Here is a 24,245-nt window from a genome sequence, read left to right as displayed (position 1 = left end):
TTTCTTTCTCCCAATAAATACCAATACACGAGAGAGGCGATCACTGCAGATACATCATTAGCAGGGTAGACAAATTGTAGACAAATAGGAAAACAGTAAAAATTTATTTTCTTATGGTTTAGAAGAAAAACGTCATGGAATGAGTATTCCCATATATATGGATAATGAGTGGAACACTGAAGGGCAGCCAACAGAAAAACGCTCTATATTTTTAGCCAGCAAAGTAATTATGGAAGGCCCCCTTTTAAACAGCAAGAGATTTATGTATGAAAGCAACCAGTAAGTGGGTATTTCCATTGCTGATGTATTTTTTAGCTTCAAAAGAGAAGAGTTTATTTTCAATGGATGTTTTAAACTTTCTGAACTTACCATTTCAAGCTGGAATTTTATAAAATTACTTATTTTGTTCATTTTACTTGTTTAATGTTTATATATCTCCTCAACATAGATTCGTGCAGCAAGAACAGCAGCTGTGTTGCTCTTAGCAATTTAAAAACGATTTTTTAAAACACCTTTTTCAAAATCTTACACAGCTTTTAATGACTTCCCTTAATAAGCGTAAGTACAATGTTCATATCTCAGCTAGGTTACTACGGCCATAGTTACTGACTTTACTTCCATCGTCTCTTCAAATTCTAAAATCCCCTTACTACCACAGAGATCCCACTCTAAACGATAACATGTAATGACAACAAACTGCATAGGAAATCACTGCAGAAAAACAAGTCATCGTTCAGAGAGGTATGTCTTGAATTTAACTGCACTCAAATGCCAGACTAAGCAGTTCCTCATTCTTCTAAGAAGTATAGTTTTACTGATTTTTATTGGATTTTATGAAGTTTTTAAAATGGAGCAAACTGCTGCAACTGCAAAGCTATGGGTCTGTGTCCTCTTGCTCCCCTAAGGGAAGAAACTTAGATTATGTGATCCAATAGTTTTCTAAGTTCTGCTTCTTAATAATACTTAATACTAGGGCTGAAGGTTTGCAGCTTGGATATATTAGCCACATAAACTAAATCTAGATGATCTAAATCCAGGTGATCTAAAAAGGTTGCATAATTTTCCCAAGCACAAACAGATAAAATGCAGCAAACTTTTGACTTCGGTAACAGGCAGATATTTAACCGTAATGAAATTTGTGTAATTTTTCTTTAAAGGCTTACATGAGTAACTATAGGTAACTTTCTAAATTCAGACACTTCATAGATGACAATTTAAAACTCTGCTTTTTGTCATCATTATAGATGATCGTAGATTTTTAGAAACAGCAAAATATTCTAGAAAATTTAACTTCCAAAATCTTCTTCTCTTTTTCTCCCACTTTCTTCTGTTTACACAATATTACCAAGACTACTTACAAAACAAGATGTGATTATTAGGGAAAAGTAAGAGACTGGTAAAATAAGGCATAGATTAGCAGCAAGATTTTTGAAAGACTTTAGATGCTAAAGATGCAGATAGGCACCTTATGGGATTTTCAAAAATTCTTAAGCATGTAAGGCGCTTACATGCTTAGGCACTTTGAAAATCCTACTAAGTACATATCTGCATCTTTAGGTATCTAAATACCTTGGAAAATCTCACCCTAGATGTCCAGTTTCTCTCATTATTTGTTTCAAATAGTTTCAGTTTGACAGGTAGCACATTTGTTTGAGACTTTTATCTAATAAAAGGGGAAAAGGAGGATTGATTAAGTCTGAAAGGACTTAAAGAGAAAATTAATACACAGTACTGGGGTAAAGATATAAATATATCTTATGCCAGCAACAGGACTATCTAGCACTTTTCTTTATTACATTAGCCTCACAATTTGTACAAATGATGCTTTGTACATTTTATGTTTCATCTTTTTAAACAGAGTCAAATGACAAGAAAGAAAAAGTGCTCAAAAAAATTTGTAAGTTTCCTTAAATAAACTGCGTATACAGCAAACAATACTGATGTATCTAACTAACAAAAGAGCAGTGTAATTCTAGATCATGTTAACGTTATCTAGTTATTTATTGACATTACCATCAAAGTTTTGATGATGTGCTTTTATGTTTGTATCAAAATGGCCTTGGTTTCATTTGAAAAGCTGTAGAAGTATTAAAATATATTTTCAAATTAAGACTTTACACTTCTTTATACATTTCCCAAAGTAGTATTCTTAATAGAACTCTCCTATTTCTAAGCTGATCTTTTCAATCTGTTTGTGTTCTGATACAAAATGGAAATAAGATTGCAAGTACATTCTACTAAGATTTTAGCACCAAAACATTTTCTAAAGTAGAAAGAAAAAAAATAGAAAATGGTTAATATGAAATAATCTGAGATCCTTTTCCACTTACATTGCAAAATTCTATGTTTCACAGAAATTATTCTATACTATGTTCTAGAGCGAAAGACTGGTTGTAACAGTAAAAGAGAAAAACACTTAGCAGTGACATTAGAAATACTATGGCTGCTTCTGAATTCAGTTGTATTGAACTTGCGTAGCCTTAAAGCCAAGCAATATGAAATTGATATTACTTTCTTTTTCAAATGCTTCCAATTTTTTCCAGGAATAGAAACATTGGGACAGCCTAAGCGATGAGTCAACAAGTAAAAAAAGATGTTTTAATGTGTAGAATCTCTTGGAGTCATGGGATTTTAAATGGATATTTAGTATTGTTTTTTTTTACTAACTACCACTACCCTATGTATTGTATCCACTTATTTAAAAAATAAGTTGCTGCTTAAGTTGCTGAAAGTTTCCTGAACTGCTAGAAATATTTACATAAGACATTTATGAAACATTCATCATAGCGCTCATCATAGTTTATATTTTAATACATAAAATATACAACAAGTTTTGCTCTGCATTTCTGCAATCTAACAAACCCCATTTAGCTTTGCAGAGTATTTGCAATCACAGTGAATCTCTGTTTCAGGCTCTCCCTTTTCTGTTTTAAGTGGTTTTCTATGGTCCTCGCTTCTTTTAAGATTCCATCAAGTTCTTGGACATAAGAAGCATCCATCGCTGCTCTCTCACTTAATTGAAAAAAATCTCTAGTTAAAATCAATATTAATGCCATTAACTTGCTTACTACTTAGAACTGGTTTTATGCTGTTCTTAAAAATTGTGCTATCACTACTCAGTTTCTGACCAAACTAGTTCTCTGTTGTAAAAGACAACAGCATTTTTATTTCAAGATGTGTTCAATAGTTTTCTGTGCTAATTTCTCTAAACGGCAGCCACAGTAATACATCTTATCTAGATAAATTAGAAAAGTTCTGTACAAATAGGACAAAGTTAACTTGCCTTAAAATGTGAGCATATTTTGATAACAAGTTCATAATTTCTTTGTTCATCTCTGTTAAAAGAGAAAAGTAATTTTATTTAAACATTTGAATGAATTTGCATCTCAACATCCAATTAGGTAATTACATGGTTACTTTAAGTTTATTTAATACATCACCGTTTAAAACTTTTTCCAGTGGTTCAGGTTTGTAAAGGGACTGCGAGCCCTCAGAAAAAGCCACATCTGTTTTGTCAAGGGAGGACAACTGAGGATTTTCTGAAGCTTCATTCTAATAACAGAGCACATGAAAAAGTACAGGTTCTAGGACTTAAAACAAGCTTAGCACAGACAGAGTTTAACTGAAAAAAAAAAAAAAGAAGAGTTTTAAAAAGATCTTGAGAGACTGTTTTCAGAGAAAGTGCAAACATTGTTGACTTCACAGCATCAACATCCATCCTGAACGGGCACGGCATCTCAGTACAGGGGAGTGGGTGGGAACTACCAGCTTGAGATCTTTGCTTATATCAATAAAAGCTGGTGCACTTCAGAAGCTCACTCTTGAGAAGTCCTACATAACTGTGTAGTTATGCAGTACATACCCAATTTTGTTGGACTTCAAACACTAGGAGAAATCTTACAATCTCCTCATACAAGAGTGTTACATGTGTTTCCCCCCAACCTGCATAAACTGACATGGAGCTCTCTGCCCTCTCTCCTTGACAGGAACCCACAGCAATGCCAGGGAAGGACATGGGGGTGAGGGGGTTGCATCACTCCCCTGGGGCCAGAAGAAGGGCCCAGGTTCTCCCTCCCTTCCTCATACAGTAGTGCTCACCTCCATCTCTTTTTTACGTTTACTTCTGTTTTCATCAGATTTCTGTGTATTGCTTGTCATCATTGCCTGATAAAAAGTACAACATCGTATTTGATAAGTGGTTATCTTGTGCAACTGGAAAATGTATCTATATAAAAATGTGTAAAACCTGTAACCAGTACCTCTATAAGCTCCTCTGCAAAGGAGCCCTCCTCCTCACTGGAGAGAGGCAGAGCCTCAAAGCACGGTGAGAGCACCGATCGGGGCTGGAGACAGCAGGACCAAGTCCCGGGCCGTCCCGGGCCAGCCTGGGCGGGGCTAGGGCTGACAGCCCAGGTGCTCTCAGAGGTGCCGAAGGGCGCGGAAGGTCGACCTCGGACTGCCGAGGCCGGTTCTGCCTTGTCCAAAAAGGATCTGTCCCTCCCCAGCTCTGCCTATGCTTCTGCAGTACCCCTCACCCCTAAGGACGTCGCAGCACCCCCTCCGCCCAGGAGATCTCCCCTCTGCCCGGACCTCTCCCCTCAGGCAGCGCTGGCCCAGCACGCTTAACGATCCTCGTGGCCGCTGGCGGCCGTTAACGGCCGGCGCGCGAGAGGGCGGCCGCTGCAGCGGAGCTGCCGCGGAGAGGGGCGACCCCCGCTCCTCACACGCCCGACAGCGCCGCCCCGACCGGCAGCTAAGGCAGGCTGGAGCCCGCCCCTTGCAGCCCTCGCTTTGCCCGGGACGTGGCGGCTGTAGGAGGGCCGGCTCCTGGGAAGGGTGGGAAGTGGGCTGCGCAGCCCGCTCCTGCAGAAGCTTTGACAGTAGGACCCACCTGTGGAAGGCTAGCTAAAGGAGAACGTCTGGAAGGCTTAGCGCTAAAACGTCTCCTGTTCGAGCGATCCATCCCATTTACACGTTTGAGTTAAAGCATGATAAGACTACCTGCCAGCCTGGGCACACTGTTGACTCATGTTCAACTTGCTGTCGACCAAGACCCCCAAGTCTCTTTCAGCACGGCTGATCTCCAGCGTCTCATCGCCCAGTCTGTATGTATAGCCAAGGTTGCCCCTTCCCAGGTGCAGAATCAGGCACTTGCCCTTGTTAAACCTCATGTGGCTGGTGATTGCCCAGTTCTCCAATCTATCCAGATCTTTCTGCAAGGCCTCTCCACCCTCGACGGAATCAAAAGCTCCTCCCAATTTGGTGTCACCTGCAAACTTGCTCACACCTTCTAGTCCTACATCCAAGTCATTTATGAAAACATTAAAAAGAACTGGCCCTAAAATGGAGCCCTGGGGAACCCCACTAGTGACTGGCTGCCAGCCTGATGTAACCCCGTTTACCATAACTCTTTGGGCCCGACCCGTCAGCCAGTTGCTCACCCATCGCACTATGTTTTTGTCAAACTGTATGCTGGACATTTTGTCCAGAAGGATACTGTGAGAGACAGTATCGAAAGCTTTACTGAAATCTTAAAAAATGACATCAACTGGCTTCCCTTGGTCAACTAGATGGGTGACCTTGTCATAAAAGGAAACTAAGTTTGTTAAACAGGCCCTTCCTCTCATGAACCAATGTTAGCTGTGACCAGTGACTGCGTTGTCCTTCAGGTGTTTTTCGATAACTCCCAGCATAATCTTCTCCATAAGTTATGTTGGAGTAAAGGGATTTTTTTCCTCGGGGTTGGTGTTTTGGGGGGGGGGAGGTTGCATCTTTAACTTCTGTTTTTAAGAGAAGAAAGTATCTTAACCTTGCATATGTTATCCAAATAGGCTCTGAAAGTCAAGACTCAGGACAAGAAATGAAACTGCTGAAAGAACAAGAACTAAATACTTCCCCAAAGTAGAAACAATATTCAATATGCTGCCATGGCCCACTTCTTTAAACTCTAAAAAAAATATGAGAGATTTTTATGTTATTAGCAATACTATCTAAACATTAAGGAACAGATATGAAAGAATACATTGGGAAAACCAACTGCATGACAACTATCCTGGGCTGCATCAGAAGAAGTGTGACCAGCAGGTCGAGGGAGGCGATTCTCCCCCTCTACTCCACTCTTGTGAGACCCCACCTGCAGTACTGCCTCCAGCTCTGGGGTCCCCAGTACAAGAAAGACATAGACCTGTTGGAGCAAGTCCAGAGGGGGCCACGAAGACGATCCGAGGGCTGGAGCACCTCTGCTATGAAGACAGGCTGAGAGAGTTGGGGTTGTTCAGCCTGGAGAACAGAAGGCTCTGGGGAGACCTTATAGCAGCCTTCCAGTACCTAAAGGGGCCACAGGAAAGCTGGAGAGGGACTGGTGACAAGGGCAGGGAGTGACAGGACAAGGGGGAGGGTGGCCTTAAGCTGAAGGAGGGGAGATTTACATTAGATCTGAGGAAGAAATTCTTCCCTGTGAGGGTGGTGAGACCCTGGAACAGGTTGCCCAGAGAAGCTGTGGCTGCCCCTGGCTCCCTGGCAGTGTTCCAGGCCAGGCTGGATGGGGCTTTGGGCAACCTGGGCTAGTGGAGGGTGTCCCTGCCCACGGCAGCGGGGGTGGAACTAGACGATATTTAAGGTCCCTTCCAACCCAAATTATTCTGATTCTATGAAAATATTCTGAAAGTGTTCACCTAATTGAGTTACCATTACTATGTTAAGATATCTTTATTAACAGACCACCTGAATTCAAATAAATGAAAGATCAGAATTGTTTTAGCACTGATTGGAGATATTAAAATGCCAGGAGAAATGAAAGCTTAAAACTTACAATAGAAGTTATTGTTATGAGTTAGACTCTGGTCCTTATAAATGCACATATGTACAGACTAAGATAAGAAAACTTTAATTCAATGTGTTAAATGAATTTTTAGGATCTCAAAGATTGATAAGAAAGACCAAGATCCTCCTTCTTGATAGTTTTGTATAGAATGTCAATAGGCCAAAAATATTAGTGCCAGCAGTTAATACAAAGTAAACGATGTTTGCTGACTGACAATGGTTCTGGTGCTTTTTGCACAAATTTTGGTACCCAGTACAATATGATTTAATGTTTCACTAGTGATGTGAATGTAAATTTAAACTTAATGAGAAAAAAAATGGCTAAATGATAAATAATTATTACAGCATTCATTTTTTTTAAGAATATTTTTTCAAGTGAAATTAAAAATTAGGTATCTGGGAACAAGAAATGCAAGCACTATCACCCAAATGGGGAACTCTCTTGAATAAAGCTCTGGTGCTCAAATTTAAAAAAAAAAAAAAAAAAGTTAAAAGTCAATTGGAGCGAAGAAAAGACATGAATATTATTTTGAAGCTGAAGAAAATTATTCAGAGGTAGAAACTTAAAGGGCTGTTTATTTCAGTTGAAAAAGACCAAGAGGCAATTCAATGGTACTTCACAGGAAAGAACTATTTGTTATGAAATGGCCATCAGGAAAATGTACAGGAATGGGTGATCAGAGCCAGAAGCCAGTTAAATTTAGAAAGATTTTTTTTTTTTCCGTGTAAGAACTAACCATTCAAATAAAGTACCAAAAGGAATGGTAGAATGACAGCTGTTGTATACAGAAATCAGCTAGATCTAGGAGTTTAAATCAAATTTAGATATCTCTCTGGTATACAGGTTTAGGTAAACGCAACTCCACACACATACTGAATGCCATGTAACAAAACAGGAAGTTGAAAGAGGATGTTATAATATTGCCGTCTGGTTGGAATTCAGTCAGTGTAAGTGAGTGCCTGTAAACAGGGATATATACTTCTTATCTGAAAGCAGTAGCTGCCAAAAATGTATTTTTCGTTGTCTATCAGAAACAGGCGCTTTCGTTCTGTTGCTGAATTCTTCTGCTTTTTAAAATTCTTCTGAATCAATTTCATTAGTTTCTTTCAACAACTTTAAAGAAAGAAGAGAAATCTCTGTAGCACATATAGGTTTTGTTTGTCTTAAAATGTCAGTGAAATACACTGCTCCCTGTGGGTAGAACAGTCAAAATCCATAGTTATTAGTAAAATGGACAGTAATTTTATTTTTAGAATTATTATTTCAGATGAGGTTGAAAGATGTGTCTTTGACCTCAAAATTATCACCCTAGTTTTATGATAGAGACATTAAAGCGTTTCCTACAGGCATGTATTGCGCTTTGTTTTGTTTTGGTTTTGTTTTCCTCCAAGAGCAGTAACAGGCATGTGGACAGGTGAGAGAACATCTTAGGGTCTTAGGTTTTGTTTGGCTGGGTTTGTTTGGGGGATTGGTGGGGAGTCCCCCTCCTCCCCGCTCCAGTCCAGTGCTAAAACTTGAGCCTCTTCAATTTACCCACTGAGCTACACAGCTGAATGCCCTAATGCCTTGCTAGTCAGCATTATAAACAGAAAATCAAGGCATGGAGATTTCAGTTAACACTGCCAAGTTCTACAGATTATAGAAAATATTGGCTAATTATTCATTCCCAAGTTAGCTTTTCTGGTTGTTATGGCCTTAGATGCCTCATCACTACACAGTGCTTGCCATTGCAGTTACAACATTTGTCACATTAAGCATTCCACAACCACCAAAGGCAGCACTTACGTACATTCGAAACAGCATCACGCTTTCAGCCTGCAGCAGCTAGGCACGAGCAATGGTTATTGCTGTTTTATTTATTTGCAATTAACACAGACCGGGGAAACAACAGCCAGCTGGTAAACCAGGAGCTATCTATCAATCTGGCTTCAACTACTAGCCACAGTTTCTGTCTGTTTCCCTGAGAGGAGCCCAAATCCCTCTCCTGAAGCTACTTATGTACAAAGGGATGGAAGATAATTTGAAGAGTTCCCACCAGACACCAGTGATGTATTCCTTGGCATTGCTGGTATAAAGAACTAGCCACATGCAACGTGTTTTCACTTCTAAACTGGCTTCCCTCAAGGCAGATGCAGCGTTTACGGGCAACTTGCAAGTGTGTGGAGATGGGGAAGTCTATGTACTGACGGCTAGTACCTTTTTCAAAACTGCTACTTGAGACTTTATGGACCAAGCAAACAGACTTGCAACACGCTGGTGTAGAAACAAGATGTGTCCTCTGACAACATCTGTGTGAGATGAAGGGAGTCGCAAAAAGCTTCCTTTGTAACCTCAGATTTGCATGATTTGTTTCCTCCACCGAGGAGGGGAAGTGCCGCACAATAAATGCAGACGTAGACAGATATCTTGGGAAACAGTCCTCTGCAGTTCGTTCAGTCGGTGTTTTGTCGTATAGTGATGCAAGCCGCTATAAAATCCCCCTCCCTAGGTCGCTCTAACAGCCGCCACCCACTGCAGCAGCGATCGCTTGCCTCCCAGCCGACAGGAACGCATGAAGGCGGCCCGGCAGTGACGCCCGCCCCGGGAAAGCCCTAGCGCTCCTGGCACACGGGGCTCCGCAGCCGCGCGCGTTTCAGCTCCGTCGCCCGAGGTACACGTGCACGCGCGCGGCGGGGACCGGGCCGGGGTCGCGTCCCGGGCCGGGCGCGTGGGCTCCGGCTACGGGAGCAGGCGGCTGCGCTCGCCCTTCCGCCTCGCAGCGTTTGGCCGCAGCCCGCCGAGGAGCGAGGTAGGATCGCCGCCGCCTCTCTGCCCTCACTCCGGGGCTGCGGCGGCAGCCCGCCCCAACCACTCAGCTGGAAACTCCGAGAGCCGCCCGGCCGGGGGGGCGGGGAGCACGCTGTACCCGGGATCGACTGCATTAGGCGGAGGGCCCCGCACCGCTGCCTCCCGGCGCGGAGCTGGGGCAGGTGCCGGGGCAGAGCTGAGCAGCCCCGCCGGCACGGGGGTTACGCCGTTCCCCGCGGGGGGCGGAGACGCTCGCTCCTAGCGCATTTGCGACGCGGGCCCGACATCGCGCCGTGGGACCGGCGGCTATCCGTTTCTCGCGGTTGCAGCAAGCGGCAGAGCCTTGCCCTCCGCCGGGGTTGGCGATGGAGGGCATCCCTGAGCCGGAGCGTAGGCAGGCTGTGGGCAGCGGCCCGTCCGCCGGCAGCTCCGCGCCGCGCCCGCCTGGTACCCGCGCTGCCCCGGGCCGGAGCTCCAGCACCGGCGCCGAGCGGGGTACGACCTGCCGGGGCGCGGCCGTGCTCTTCCCTGCATCCCGGTTTATCCGCGGGGTAGTACTACACACTACCTCGACCAGTCAGCTAACAACTCCGTTTAGTTTCTGCCGTTCCTTTCGAACGTGCTTGGTGAAAGATCTAAGAATCTTTCACTGCACATCAGGGGAAGAAATGTCATTTTATGTGTTTTACCCGTTAAACCAAGGGCCGCCTTTTCCTTTAATCCTTTATCAGTAAGTCCTGCCCATGCCTTCCCCTCTGCTTTAGAGTAACAGAGTAGTCCTTGACTTCTTGGTTTACCTCACTACCTACGAGGGTGCACTGTTTAGTGTTGTAGTATTTTGTATTGCAGGCTTGGGTATGCATGTTTGGAAACAAAGCCACAGTCCTCTGCTGTGAACCTGGGTGTCTCTTCTGCACAGACCAGCTAGAACTATAGACCGTATAAAAACCAGGATGAGGAAGATCCCTCTCAAATACATTCTTCAAAAATCTTTACTAGAGGGACAAGGAAATCACTCTGATTTCCCCACCCCAATCCCTAAGGTTGATATGTGATTATTTACTTTAGGTGGCATTGCTCAGTTGTTTGGTATAATAAGTCTTTTTCAAGTGCTGAAAAAAGAGCCTTGGCAGTCAGCCAAATGTCTGACTGCATGATAAAATCTCAGTGCAAGAGCCGGTTCTTCCCATTGCTTACCTAGCTTTAACACATTTGTCGCATTTATTATTTCTGTGGCTAGCACGGGGAAAGAATGCCTTGACAGGAGTTTGCAGGTTTGAATGAAACACTTCATATTCTAGACTACTTATAAAAAGTGAGTTCAATGTTTTTACGATCACTGTTGTTGGCTTGGTTTATTTGATGCTGTCTGCTCAGCACATTTTCATGCATTCTGCTGTGACTGTCTCCTCCTATGTATTGTATACAGAGACTAGGCACACCACTCCAGGCTGAAGACTTCATACAGATGCTGGGCTCCTAAAGGTTAGACTCAGTGATGGTGAATGCCAGCGTGCATGTTACTTTATGCATCTGGCCAAAAATTATACACCAATCACAAAGCCAAGTAAATCAGATCTTGCAGATAGTGTTAGTTGTTATTTTCAGAAAGTAAATGCCTTTATTTCTAAAAATGTAGATAAAGTGAGTAAGAACATTCATACACAGAAATAATTTTAGGAAAATGAACAAAAAAAATTACTAAGATACAGACCAAAATGAAACAGGAAGGAAAGTCACAACCTGCATTTCACAGAATTAGTGGCATAGAAGAGGACATTTTAGAACTGTTTGCCACCCGAGGAGAGAAAGAATGAAATTCTTTACCACACCTTCCTCTGTTGTGTTATAATTCCCTTTATTCTTATTCTCACCTTTCTTTAAAGGTAGGAGATGCTATTTTAATTTTGAAGAGGATATCATCATCAGTTTTAAAATAAAAATATTTTAGTGCTTATTTCTTAGAATTATTCCTTCCAATGGCAACCATCCCAACAGCACTAAAATTAATGAAATACTAGACTTTACAGTTCAAGTCCTAGTCAATAGAGGTAACCCCACATAACTTTTTTAATTCCCCAGCACGCTGCCAGAACTGAAGATGTGGGGACATTTGTGGCCTGCAAAGCAAAACAATCCATTCAGATATATCTCTTTGCTGTCAGCTGTTGAGAATCAGGCTTGTCGGTGCTAAAACCAGTCACTGAGTCAGTAGAAAGTAGCGGGCTCTGACTTGAGCGAGAGCGCAGGTTGAGCAACGTGCTTATCTTGCATTGACAAGCACCAGACCAGAACAAAGGCAAGAGTTGAGCAACTTGCTTTTCTTGCAAAGAACCGGACAGGCGTCACAGCTTGCGGTCTAAGCCTCGAATTAACTGCGTGATGCCTGGGGCAAGGCGAAGGCCTCACAGCCTGATATTGCTTCAGTAAAACCAGAAAAGACTACTGTGCCTCTGTACCAAACACATTTCCACACACACACACACCCCCACCCCCCACCCCACCCTGCTACTCCTCCCTTTTGATCAACAATGCGGCAAGCCTTGTTAAGAGCTAATCACCACACGATAGTTTACTCAGTCCCACCCTGCCAAGAGTATAAATCTGGCATTTAGACTCCTCGACGGATGGGTCGACAGGCTTGGACTTCTCTCCTCCCCAAGCAGGGATGCCTCTTTGGTAAGACTTTTGCACCTCCAACTATGGTGGATGTTACCCAGGAAAGTATCGTTAACAAAAGCGCTGAACTATTAACTTGAGCTCGATTTTTGCAGTAAGTGTATTTATCAATGGCAATTCCAAATTTGTTGTATCTGTCACCTTAATAAATCATCTGTCCTCTCAACTTGGCAAAACTGTCTCAGTGGAAGTCCTTGAGAGGGCTCTAACAGGCAAATGTTGACTCTGCTAAGTGGCTACACCCATAATCCTTTAGACATAAACCGTTGACCAACTCTGGGACTAAGACTGGACCTAGCCACACCTAGACTCCTCTCTGAGAAGGAGTTCAGAAAGCAAGGAGTTCCTTTCTGAACCTTTGACTCAACAGGAGGGCTTTTGTACTCATAATGTGGCATCAACATAAACAGAAACTTTACAATAGAAGAAAAAGCATAGGTGCGCTTAGAGGTAAATGGAATGGGTACAGCAAATTTATGACTATCACTGTTCTTTTGTTTTATACATTATACACATACATTGTTTTATCCTTTAAACAGACTGAGAGTGTGACATACTCTCAGTCACTATGTCAGAAAGCTAAAGAATATGAAGTTTACCTGTCCAGCTGTTAACTGTGTGAGGCTGAGGATATGAACAAAGCTAAAACCAATTATTCTGGAGTTCTTGGAGGGTGTTGTGTATTGACATTAGAGGCAGAGTGCAGCCCTGGGTATTTCTAAATTAATGCCGAAGTGTGTAGAACAGGGGCTGGAACATCTCAGGTGCAGAAGCTTGCTGGTCTTTAACGATTACCTCAGTTTGTGGTTTTTTTTAGTCTGGTTTGTTTTTTGGTTTTGGGTTTGTTTGGGTTTTTTTTTTGTAAAATGACTGTTGTTATTCCCAAGGGAAATACATCTCCTTCACTTTTCTCTGTGTCACTCTTGAAAGAGAATAGCTGTGAAATCAAGCTCAGAATTCAAACCGAGTTAAAATAAAGTTAAAACACCATAAACAAATCACTGCTACCACAAAATAAACTACATCCCAATTTCTGTCGGAACCTACACCATTCCAGCTCAAGACGCAAAAGGTACAGGCTAAATTTTCAATGTTTGGAAAGTTCTGTCTTTTATAAAGGGAAACTAGAAAGATAAGTCTGCGTAGACTTAATATAACTTTTATAGCTTAATGGCCAGTAACAGGGTGCTTAATCCAGTCTTAGTCACTTCCCTGTTTGAAAATTAGAAACAGAAAATCAAATGACTATGTGATAGTAAGATAATTTTTGCAAGCCCAAGAGAAGAGAACTAATTTGATGAAGTATGTTCATGGAACTATTTATTAGCATTCTCATAGAAAGAAAAAATGGTAATCAGTTATTATTTATTCCCATGTAACATCCCGTAAGTGAATGACAAGTTTTGTAAAATAATAGAACTTGAAGGATGCTCTGTGTTGTTCTAAAGAATGATAAAAGGCAACAGAGGAGCCCAATTATTTTAAAATTTTTCAACAGGTAGTGAAACATGCCAGCCCTATTATAGTATTGTACACTAGAAGAGAACTAGCCCAAGAACTCCCTTGCCTTATAGAGTAAGAAGCATTGTTCTTAACTCTGAATCCTCTCCATGTGTTTTTGGCAGAGTGAAGATGACTGATGAAGACATTCTTGTGTGTGCAGTACAACTTGGAGAAAATTTCTGCCTCTATTTTGCAGGTACTTACTACCCAGCACTGAAAGAGACACAATGTCTTCTTTCAGCATAGGAGATCAAAAGCTGATACACAATTCAATCCTTTCCTTGGGCTGGCATCCCTAGTTTTGTGGAATCCTGTTCTTTCCACCTCATGTCACCTGAGCAATCCTCAAAGCAGTTAGAATCCTCACCCACTTAGAGGAATGATAGTTCTTAGATTATGGAGCCAGGCTGTTCACTGCAAAAAGAATCTGAGTTTGAGACAGCTGTCCCAGTGCGTTAACAAGTCAGTACCATATTATTGCCAAATACCTTAAGCATTTAATAACTTTTTTTGTTTGAATACTGATTAAAAATAATTCCTTTATCAGTTTGATTTCACCTAATTTCCCCATAAGCTTCAGTCTGAAGTACTGTTAGCCAAGTGTCTAGGTCAGTGAAATATTTGTTGCTTCATACAATACATTCCAATAAAGGACACTCAGAAGTGTTATAATACTGTGGGGTGATCCTGGAATAAGTGGATAACTTCCAGTCTTAGAGGATAAAGTTAGTTAGAAAACAGTCTCCTCTTTAGAAGCAATTTGTAATGACTGTTTCTTGTCTTCTTGCTCACTTAGAATAAAGGTGTTGATGAAAACAAAAATTTGCATGCCATTTATCCCTTGGTTATAGGCTTAAACTGACCTGAGCTGCTCACCCTTAAGTAACCCTAAAATATTTTGCATGCCTCTCGGTTTGGTGGTAACTCCAGTTCTCAAATGACTGATGGTTTCATCATTCTGTTGAGTTTGTTATGCTCACAAGTAAAACACACTCTGTAGTTACAACAGTTCAGCTTGGTGAGCTAGTGCTACTGGGGAGTACAACTGGAAATGCGTAGGTGGCTGGCTGGCTTCCAATCTTGCAGAACAAAACTGGATAGAAAGTGGTTTCTTTTATGGGGTCAGAACTTAATGTTGTTTTTTCTTTCCTTTTTTTCATTGCTGACTTGGAACCAAGACGATGATGGTAAGCTGAAAGCTCATCATTTATTAACTTCATTTTCAATTTTACCTGAACTAACCTACCTACGCTTACTGACCCAGAAATGCTTCATGTACCTTAAGAGAACAAGTTTTCAAACTGGTAATGGCTAGTGTAAAAAAAGAGAGCTACAGCTCACTCCTTCTGAAGTTGGTGTTGCTTTATTTCCTCCTAAGGTACAGGCTTCCCTAACAGAAGGGCCTTTTGCATGCTGTGGTGGGTTGACCCTGGCTGGGGGCCAGGTGCCCACCAGAGCCGCTCTATCACTCGCCTCCTCAGCAAGGCAGGGAGGGGAGAAAGGAAGATGGAGAAAAAACAATCCCAAACTCGTGGGTCGAGATAAAGGCAGTTTAATGTAGCTAAAGCAAAAAGCCGCGCGGAAGCAAAGCAAAAAGCAAAGATTATTCTCTACGTCCCATCAGCAGGCGATGTCCGGCCACTTCCTGGGAAGTAGGGCTTCAGTAAGTGTGCCCCTTACTCCAGAAGACAAACATTGTAAAAAAAAACAACGAATGCCCCCGCGCTGTTCCTCCCCCTATTCTCAGTTTCTTACTGCTGAGCATGACATCATATGGTATGGAATATCCCTTTGGTCAGTTTGGGTCAGCTGTCCTAGCTGTGTCCCCTCCCAAGATCTTGCCCACCCCCAGCCTGCTGCTGGGGAAAAAGAAATGTTGGAAAGACAGCCTTGATGTGTGCTGGCACTGCTCAGGAGTAGCCAAAACACTGGTGTGTTATCAACAGTTTGCTAGCTACCCATACACAGCACAGCACTATGAGGGCTGCTGGGGGGAGAATTAACTCCATCTCAGCCAGACCCAATACACATGCAATTCTAATTGTTGGGCAAAAAAGAGAGAACCATTGCTTCTGAACTTTCATTAGCAGATACAGGAGTTTTCTCTTGCTTATATATACAGACTGCTGTATTCTGGGAGATCCTTCTGTCCTGCCTGGGCTGCTATAAGCCAGAGGTGGAAAGAATGACATTGCCTCCACTTTGTGTGGGATTGCCATTCTAAGAATTTATTTCACATGGTATCCTTAATGACAAGATCATGCCTGTAGAGATCTGTTAAGATCTGAGGAGATTACAGCTAAAATAGTTGACCCTCTTTGCTTAATATTTCTACAGGGCTGGAATGTGATGCCTTTTGCAAGGAAAAAATTCTCCACCGAGTCCTTCGAAACGTAAATAGCCAGCTGCTCGTGGTTCGACCCGATTTAAACATGGCAGCTTTTGAAGATGTGACAGATCAGGAGATTAAATCTGGTACACCATTTTTCAAAGATATACTATAACCATTGGACTGTTTGTTTATTTTAGATGTGCTTTTGTTCTTTGTAATCACTGGCTCTAAATGATGAGAATGAGAGTAAAGACTTAAACTTCATCTGTAAGAATAAAGCTAAAAGAGCTGAAATTATGTCTTGTGCATTGGTAATGGATTAGTTTCCTGGATTAGACTGAGGCCTGCAGGATGTTCCATGCAGAAAAGGGCTGCTAAGATTTTTGATTAGCTCTGATCACAATGTAAGTTCTTAATCCCCCCTGCCTTATTTTGTTATTACAAAAAAAAAATCATTTTTAGGTTTAAACAGACAATGTATTTAGCACTAAAAGCTCTTACTTTTTTCTAACAGCAGTAGTTAACAATGTACTTGTGGGTTTGGCTTTGATTGGGTTGGGGGGCTCAGCAATTTATTCAGAACTGTATGTGTTGAACATACTTATTCACAGATCGCATATATACAGATAAAATTTGATTTACAGATGACTATTTACAAATCCAATTCTCTCTTTATGCATGCACATAAAAGGATTTGAACATCCTACCCATACTACGTGGTAACTTCATGTGCTTTCTTGCAAATTCAAAATCATGGTTATTGAATGATTGCAAAGTCAAATATGTGCTACCAGTGGTCACAAAAATTCAAGTCCTGGCTCTCCTGTCAGGAAAAGTACCCTGGGAAGACAGCAGTTACCAGTGGAATGGTAAGACATAATACAGTTAAGTTGTTGCAGCTCTCACCTGACCAGACTATTAATAATAAACAATTCATATTTAGGCAATGGAATGCACTTCAACATTCACTATTACAAAACTACCACACCTTCGGCAGGGATGCCTGTTGCATTCAGTGTCCAGGTAGAGGATAAAACTTATTACATGTGTTGTGAGAAAGAATGTGGAAAAATGATAGTTCGATTTAGGGTAAGTATCTGCTTTCCATACTTTATGTATATATGTCGTAGACAAAACTAAGAATTCAAACGTGTGAGCAGAAACAAAACTGCTCAGGTCTCGTGCTGAGACTAACCCATTCCCTTTTTCTTCCTCAGGAAGGAGAAGTTCCCAAAGAAATTCCTGGTGAAAGTAATGTAATTTTTTTCAAAAAGACATTTACATCTTGTAGCTCCAGAGCATTTAAGTTTGAATGCTCACTAGAACAAGGAATGTTCTTGGCCTTTGAGGAAGAAGGCTGCTTAAGAAAACTAATTCTAAAGAAACTGTCAAAAGAAGATGAAGTGGATGAAACCATGAAGATAAGCTTCTAACTAAAGTCAGAATGAAAGTCACAACCTATGACATACTTTTAACAGTCTTAAAATATATTTTGGCTTTCTATAAAAGAAATCTTATTCTTTCTTCATCTGAGGCAAGCCAGTTTTGTTTTTAGCTACCCTAAGTCAGTACAAAAATGAGCATCTTACAAAGGAAAATAAATTCAAATTCTTGGCAAAAAGCAGCAGCAGAATGTCTTCTGCTCAGATAGAAGGAAAGAGAATTACACAATGAAGAAACAAGAATATGCATGCCTATATAGTTATGTATAGTTTGACCCCTAAAATGTTTACTGCCTGTTGATCAAACAGCTTTTGAATTAGGTGTCTCACAGATGAAGTAGACCTATTTTGGGGAGGGAGGGAAAACTGCCTAAAATAACAGATTTCATGAGCAGACCATGCACCTGACCAATAAGCACTTAGAGATGACTTTTTTGCATCAAGATTATTTCTTGAGCATCTTCATCATCTCAGTAACACACTGATGTTCTCACCTTCAACTGAAGTAGAAACAACAGACAATTTTTAACTTACTGGAAATCTTTGCTTAGAAAACTGCTAATTTACCTGAACAATTAAAGTTCTAATAAAGCCGTTTGTCCTCAGAAGGCCCAAGAAAAAAAAGAATCGTGCTTTTATGTAAAGTAAATGGTAGATCAATGATGAAATGAAACAGACATTTGTCCTTCTAACAATTTGGAACAAATGCAGATAGGGCTGGCTCCCATGAGGACCCTATCTTATTCTGTGTATGTGACAATGGAGCATACATTAGGGTCAAGCTGTGAACTCCATTTCCCATTCAGAGCTAAGCAAGCACTAGATTTCACCAAAACCAAAATTAATGTAATACATTCTGACTATTTCATCTTGAGGAAATTGATACGGCACATATAATTCTTTTCTTCCACATATAAACATTGGTCTTCCTCTTCTGTTCCAACTCCAGGTAGTCATAACCTGAACATTGGTTGCAGCTAGGGTCCTGGGTCTTCAACTTGCCATGCAGAAGAGCTGGTACAATTGTGATACCCCCATACAGGCAGAAGTAATCAGAGAAAACAGGAAGGCCTCTATCTGTCATGAAAGGGAGGAAAATCCTCAAACTTGCAGAATAGATAGGACAAGTCTCAAGACTTGTTTTGGTAAAACCAGAACAAATCTATAATTTCAGAGGCTTTAAAAAAGCAGAGAAACATGAAACTGCTGTGATAGCTCTGTCTCAATTTTTCATGTCATGCTGCCCCTGCCATTTCACCTATCTAGCTGCTACAGGAGCACCTAGAGGCAATAAGAAACCAATTATTTAAAATCCAGTACAGCCACCACTGAGTGCACTATTGCTTAGGAATAATTTACCAGAGGGGCCTAAACTCAAGAATGTATTTAACACATCTGGATACTCAGTATGACTGAGTCCCAGTTTTATATGCGTGATGAATGCTCAAAAATGGGCTTAGACCAAATGGTTAAAGCCATCACAATAATTAAGAACAAAAGTTAGTGGTAATTACAGGGAACTGATTCAGTTTCAACAGGACTGAGGAACACGTGTGTTGGGTTTGCGTGGCAAGGTTTTGGTAGCCGGGGGGGGTCTACAGGGGTGGCTTCTGTGAGAAGCTGCTAGAAGCTTCCCCTGTGTCTGACAGAGCCAATGCCAGCCGGCTCCAAGACGGACCCGCCGCTGGCCAAGGCCAAGCCAATCAGCGCCTCTGGGATAACATATTTAAGAAGGAAAAAAACAGTTAGAGAGCGCTTTTGCAGCCAGAGAGAGGAGAAGATGTAAGAAACTCTGCAGACACCAAGGTCAGTGCAGAAGGAGGGGCAGGAGGTGCTCCAGGCACTGGAGCAAGATTCCCCTGCAGCCCGTGGTGAAGACCATGGTGAAGCAGGCTGTCCCCCTGCAGCCCATGGAGGGAGGATGAGGGGGTGTAGAGATTCCACCTGCAGCCCGTGGAGGACCCCACACCAGAGCAGGTGGAGGCACCTGAAGGAGGCTGTGGCCCTGTGGAGAGAGGAGCCCACGCCAGAGCAGGTTTGCTGGCAGGACTTGTGACCCTGTGGGGGACCCACGCTGGAGCAGTCTGCTCCTGAAGGTCTGCACCCTGTGGAAGGGACCCACACTGGAGCAGTTGGTGAAGGACCGTAGCCCGTAGGAAGAGACTCACGTTGGAGAAGTTGGTGAAGGACTGTCTCCCATGAGAGGGACTCCATGCTGGAGCAAGGGAACGATGAGAGGAGTCCTTCCCCTGAGGATGAATAAGCAGCAGAAACACCGTGTGATGAACTGACCGTAACCCCCATTCCCCGTCCCCCTGTGCCGCTGAGGGGGGAGTGGGGGTTGAAGCTGGGAGTGAAGTTGAGCCCGGGAAGACGGGAGGGGTGGGGGGAGGTGTTTTAAGATTTGATTTTATTTCTCATTCCTCTACTCTGTTTTGCTTAGTAATAAATTAGATGAGTTTCCTCTCTCGGTTCAGTCTGTTTTGCTCGTGATGACAATTCATGAGTGATCTCTCCCTGTCCTTATCTCGACCCATAAGCTTTTCGTTGTACTTTTTCTCCCCTGTTTAGTGAACGAGGGCAGTGATAGAGCGGCTCTGGTGGGCACCTGGCCCCCAGCCAGGGTCAACCCACCACAAGATGCCATTCATTGAGAAAGCTATGGTCATTACCTTCTAATTCTTGCCTCAAAACCACAATGAACTGGTCTCAGAGTTGCTAGCCCCCAACATCGTAGGTCCGGCTGACCGCACTCCCAGAGCTCTTATATAACTCATTTCCCACACGGTATCTTAAACAAACACTACATACAGATGTGTCCTGTGTTTAGTCTCAAAAGAGGGAATGTCTAACACTTTCTATAAAGCATGCTCAGATCGTACTTGCGTACTTACCGATGAGTCATGCACATGCATCTTCCTCACTATGACAAAATAATGAATGTTACATTGATATCTGTATCAGACCACATCAGACAGAAGCAACCCACCTCAATTCTGACTGCAAGATTCACAAAAGTGGCCAGCTGTATGGTATTTCCATGGTTACATGAATAAGTAAGTAAATAAATAATCCCATCCAGATTTAAAAAAAAAAAAAGAAATCAAATCAGAAAGTCTTGAAGAATTCAAACAGCCACTTACTCATTCTGCTTTTTGCATAATCGGACTGATGGTAACACACAATTCTCTTCCTCTTACTATTAATAGTACCACAGAAGTACAATAAGAATGTGGAAACATTTAACCACTCCTTACTACTATGAAAGTCAGAAAAAAGAGAAGAAAGTTAAAAAACAATCTCATTTTTCCTCTCTAAAACAAAGACATAGAAAAGAATGCTGTCTCAGTCTTATGTCAAACTATGACAGAAAGGGTATGTTTGTTGTCTTTTCAGTCACACAGGAAAATGTGTATCAGTGTTTATTTAGAAAACAAACCCCCAAAAATGTTACAGATGAACATACAGGTTCCAGGGAAACTATGAAAGCCATACGTTATTTATGGCTCCTGAAATTAACCTGCAAAAGTCTTCTAAGTCAATTATTGCTGTATTTTCTAATACGCGTTACTCTTGTATTAAGTGAAGTCTAAGTCAGCCCTAAGTATTAAGTACAATACATATTCGTAAAAATATTTTGTTTTCTAACATCTAAATGAAGTAATGCAGAGTAACAGTATGAACAGTAACACAGCAGTATGAAATAGTATTTGAACTTGATTTTAGAGAAAAAAACCCCAAAACTATTTTCAGAGAAAACATTGTAAGTAACCTAAAAGTAGTAAAAATCATTCAGAAGCACACACAATTTCTGCAAATTCTTTATTATATGGATTAAGAAAAAAGCACTCCCTTTTCTACATCAACTCTCAGGGTCCAAAGAGTTACAGGGTGTGCCTTACATACAATTCAGTTGTTGTGACGTCAGAAATAACAGTTCGATTTTCCACAAGTCAAGTTTGTTTTACAAAATAGGAAACCAAATAACAGTTATTTTTGAAAAACACTCATTAAAGCTGCCATTACAAGGAAAGTTACCTTCAGCTATGTAAGTCTGTCATCGATGTAATTAATTCCTCCCAATTTACAGTGCAGCTTAAATCAACTCACTCTCACCTGGACATTATCCACTTTAAATCTACTTTTTCTTTTCTAACATTTTTGCTGCTGTTGCAATAAATCAAAAAAGTATGGATATTTGTTTCTAAAAGACTGGCTCTGAACTTGCTGCAGTACGTACGTACCATGGACTCTTGGTTATCACTTTTGGATTAAACATGCTGGTAAAAATACGATGAAGCAGAGGCAGCAGTGAACAATCGTGTTTGTCAGGGACTCAGTTGCATCTTAGAGGCTCCAGAGCATGGCAACAGCCTTGCAGATACCAACATCGTAATAGTTAAAGTAGCAGAGGCCAGTGAAGGTAACGGCCGACAGTACGTACAGACCTGCATTGGCCAGTTTAATGGGTATATCTCCGTGGACGTAGTCAGTTATAACCTGTCCAAGACCCCTACAGAATAAGAGGGAGAAAAAAGCCAAAGTCAGGAAAGAGCGTTCTTCACTGAAATCCACCCAGTTTATGTAAGCATTCTACAAAGATGGCTCCAACGCATCGTTTTTTTCACCTGCTATCATCAACCTTTCCTAAAGAACACCCAGTTCCCACTCAAAAGGAAGATGCATCTATTTAAAAAACAAAACAACATTCCATTAATATTCTATTAAAAAATATATACTTATTGGCTCAAAGTTTTCTTAATAGTGCTGAGGAAACAAGGTGTTGAGCACAGCTCTTTCAAACAGTAGAATCTGTAGACTCTGCCATCAAGAAACAGTGGGCAGCTTATCTGACTTCCAAGGACTGAAGAAAGGCAACCAAAGGAAATATCCTTTTTGCTTGAACAGCAAGGTGTGGCTCTGGGACCAGCCATTGTCATAAAGGCACAACAGACTCCAGGAAGTGTATTTAGATTAGAAAATAGTGGCAACCAAGAAAATTAGCATACTCTGATTTTTTTTCTAGATCTGTCAGACTGGAAGTTAACTATTGTCCGGCTTTGAACTCTCCAGCAACAGGAAGACAGAGGATGCTACTAAACTAATGTGGTAGTTCTCTTCCCAAAAGTACAATATACGCTTTCTGCAATGACAGATGTCAACTTGGTAAAACAAGAGCATTGCATTTAACGCAGAAATTTTCTTCATAGGATTTTGCCTTGGTCTAGCCTGAAGCTGAAGGACCGATGTCCCACAGCTTAAGATGCACTAGTGACCTAGCAAGGTTCAAAGTCCTGCAGCAGATGCCACTACAAATGAACACTGAGCACAGTTTCACTTAGATGGGGGGTTCTAATACCATAAAGATGTACAAAGTGAGAAGAGGGGAGCAAGGAACCCCTGGATACACAGAAAAGAAGCAAAAAGTGGAAGCAGTCTGAAAGGCAATTACTGTCAAGCTGTTTTTTACAACTGGACAGTGGAATAAGATCAGGAGTGCAAGGAGCACTTACCCACACGTTGAGCCTTCCAAAGAGCAGATAAATAAGGCACAGCCAACTTGGGATTCACAGGCTGTCCTTCAACTGTAGTGTTGATAAAGGATTTTCCTAAGATGTTTTCTTTGCACTGCACAATAAGACCAAGCCACGCTAAGACCTCTCAGAAAAACTGGTGTGTTGCTTCACAGCACACTAACTGATTCACACAAAGTCCTCATGGGAGAAGACCAGTGGCCCTGAGAACAAGGAAGGGAATTAGCGAGAAATAGTGGATGTGTGGTAGACACACACAATCTAGATCACAACACAGCAGCTTCGCTGGGCAGAGAAATCTTTATTACCAGCCAGCAAAAACGGTACAAGATAAACATGGCTTCAGGTATCTTGAGTAAGTGAACATATTTTAGGACAAGATTTCCTAAGGGAAAACATGGTGAAAGGTGAAAGTAAGTCCCTCAAAAATATATGCAATACTCCTCTGCAGTTCCTGATCAGCTACTGGAGGGATCATCTGATCTGTTATGGTGATCAAATTAACTTTTATGGCAAGCAAAAAAGGTATTCTAGCACTGAATACCTGTGAAAGTACAAGAGAGGAATTTTCCTACATAGGAACACCTTTAGATTTTTAAGACAGTATTTTGCAAAAATAAGAGTTTAATACTGGAGAAACTTTCCAGCTTAAAAAGAGAACAAAACACCCACCCAAGTGGTGGAGGAATTCACTCTGATGAAAGTTACCAGCAGAGCTGCACACAAGCAACAAGACATTTTTCTCAAGGGAGAAGTCCCCACACTGTTTATGGAAAAGGGATTTCTAGTATGAACAATCCTGACACTTTTGTCAACAAGAGATACTCACTAAAGAATCAAATGTACACGCATTGACACAAAATGTCGTCCAGAGAACTCATTTCAACACATCAACCTGCAACAACCTGTTCCATTGCCTGGAATTTCCCCACATGGTCGCATCCAGTATGGCACCAACATGCACATACCGAACAGGTGAAGAAATGCTCCAAAGGCAGGCAAGCTTAGCTTTATATATTTTATATTTGAAAGAGCTCTGCCGAATATGTTCAAGGATAGCCACATTTCAGATGAATTCTGTACCAGATTTGAGGTCTTCAGGAAGAAGCTCCCAGTCACAGTGAGATAAGTGCAAGAATCCCTGA

The 24,245-nt window shown here is 41.7% G+C and overlaps 2 protein-coding genes and 1 long non-coding RNA gene across 7 annotated transcripts in view; 1 reads left to right on the top strand and 2 right to left on the bottom strand.

Annotated features, from left to right (window-relative positions):
• The window catches only part of LOC104637347 (succinate dehydrogenase [ubiquinone] cytochrome b small subunit, mitochondrial), a 51,876-nt gene that overhangs the window by 23,025 nt on the left and 4,606 nt on the right, over positions 1 to 24,245 (bottom strand). Inside the window, exon 4 of one of the 3 annotated variants that reach the window (XM_075774616.1) lies at positions 21,375 to 22,079. The exons of the other annotated variants lie outside the window; for them this stretch is intronic. Coding sequence (XP_075630731.1) covers positions 21,914 to 22,079 — 166 coding nt within the window. The 3' untranslated portion in view covers positions 21,375 to 21,913. Of the gene's footprint in view, positions 1 to 21,374; positions 22,080 to 24,245 lie in introns of those variants that run through there. 3 annotated transcript variants of the gene reach the window in all.
• Positions 9,227 to 20,443, top strand: IL18 (interleukin 18). 3 transcript variants are annotated; one of them, XM_075774622.1, is made up of 7 exons: positions 9,413 to 9,473; positions 13,915 to 13,988; positions 14,971 to 14,979; positions 16,130 to 16,267; positions 17,068 to 17,213; positions 17,342 to 19,117; positions 20,207 to 20,443. In XM_075774622.1, the coding sequence occupies exons 2-6, from the start codon at positions 13,922 to 13,924 to the stop codon at positions 17,555 to 17,557; spliced, it is 576 nt and encodes a 191-aa protein (XP_075630737.1). In that variant the 5' UTR covers positions 9,413 to 9,473; positions 13,915 to 13,921; the 3' UTR covers positions 17,558 to 19,117; positions 20,207 to 20,443. The 3 variants fall into 3 exon arrangements, with proteins under 3 accessions (XP_075630738.1, XP_075630737.1, XP_075630736.1); XM_075774621.1 differs by having other exon boundaries at positions 14,971 to 15,096; XM_075774623.1 differs by lacking the exon at positions 14,971 to 14,979 and having other exon boundaries at positions 9,227 to 9,473.
• Positions 13,154 to 16,257, bottom strand: LOC142604912 (uncharacterized). The gene is made up of 2 exons (XR_012838761.1): positions 16,128 to 16,257; positions 13,154 to 13,995 (listed from the first exon to the last, which is right to left on the bottom strand). It is a non-coding gene; the product is annotated as an uncharacterized LOC142604912 (long non-coding RNA).

The sequence above is a fragment of the Balearica regulorum genome, chromosome 23, assembly GCF_011004875.1.
Source record: "Balearica regulorum gibbericeps isolate bBalReg1 chromosome 23, bBalReg1.pri, whole genome shotgun sequence".
Taxonomy (NCBI): Eukaryota; Metazoa; Chordata; class Aves; order Gruiformes; family Gruidae; genus Balearica; species Balearica regulorum.
This window is presented reverse-complemented; position numbering and strand designations above follow the sequence as displayed.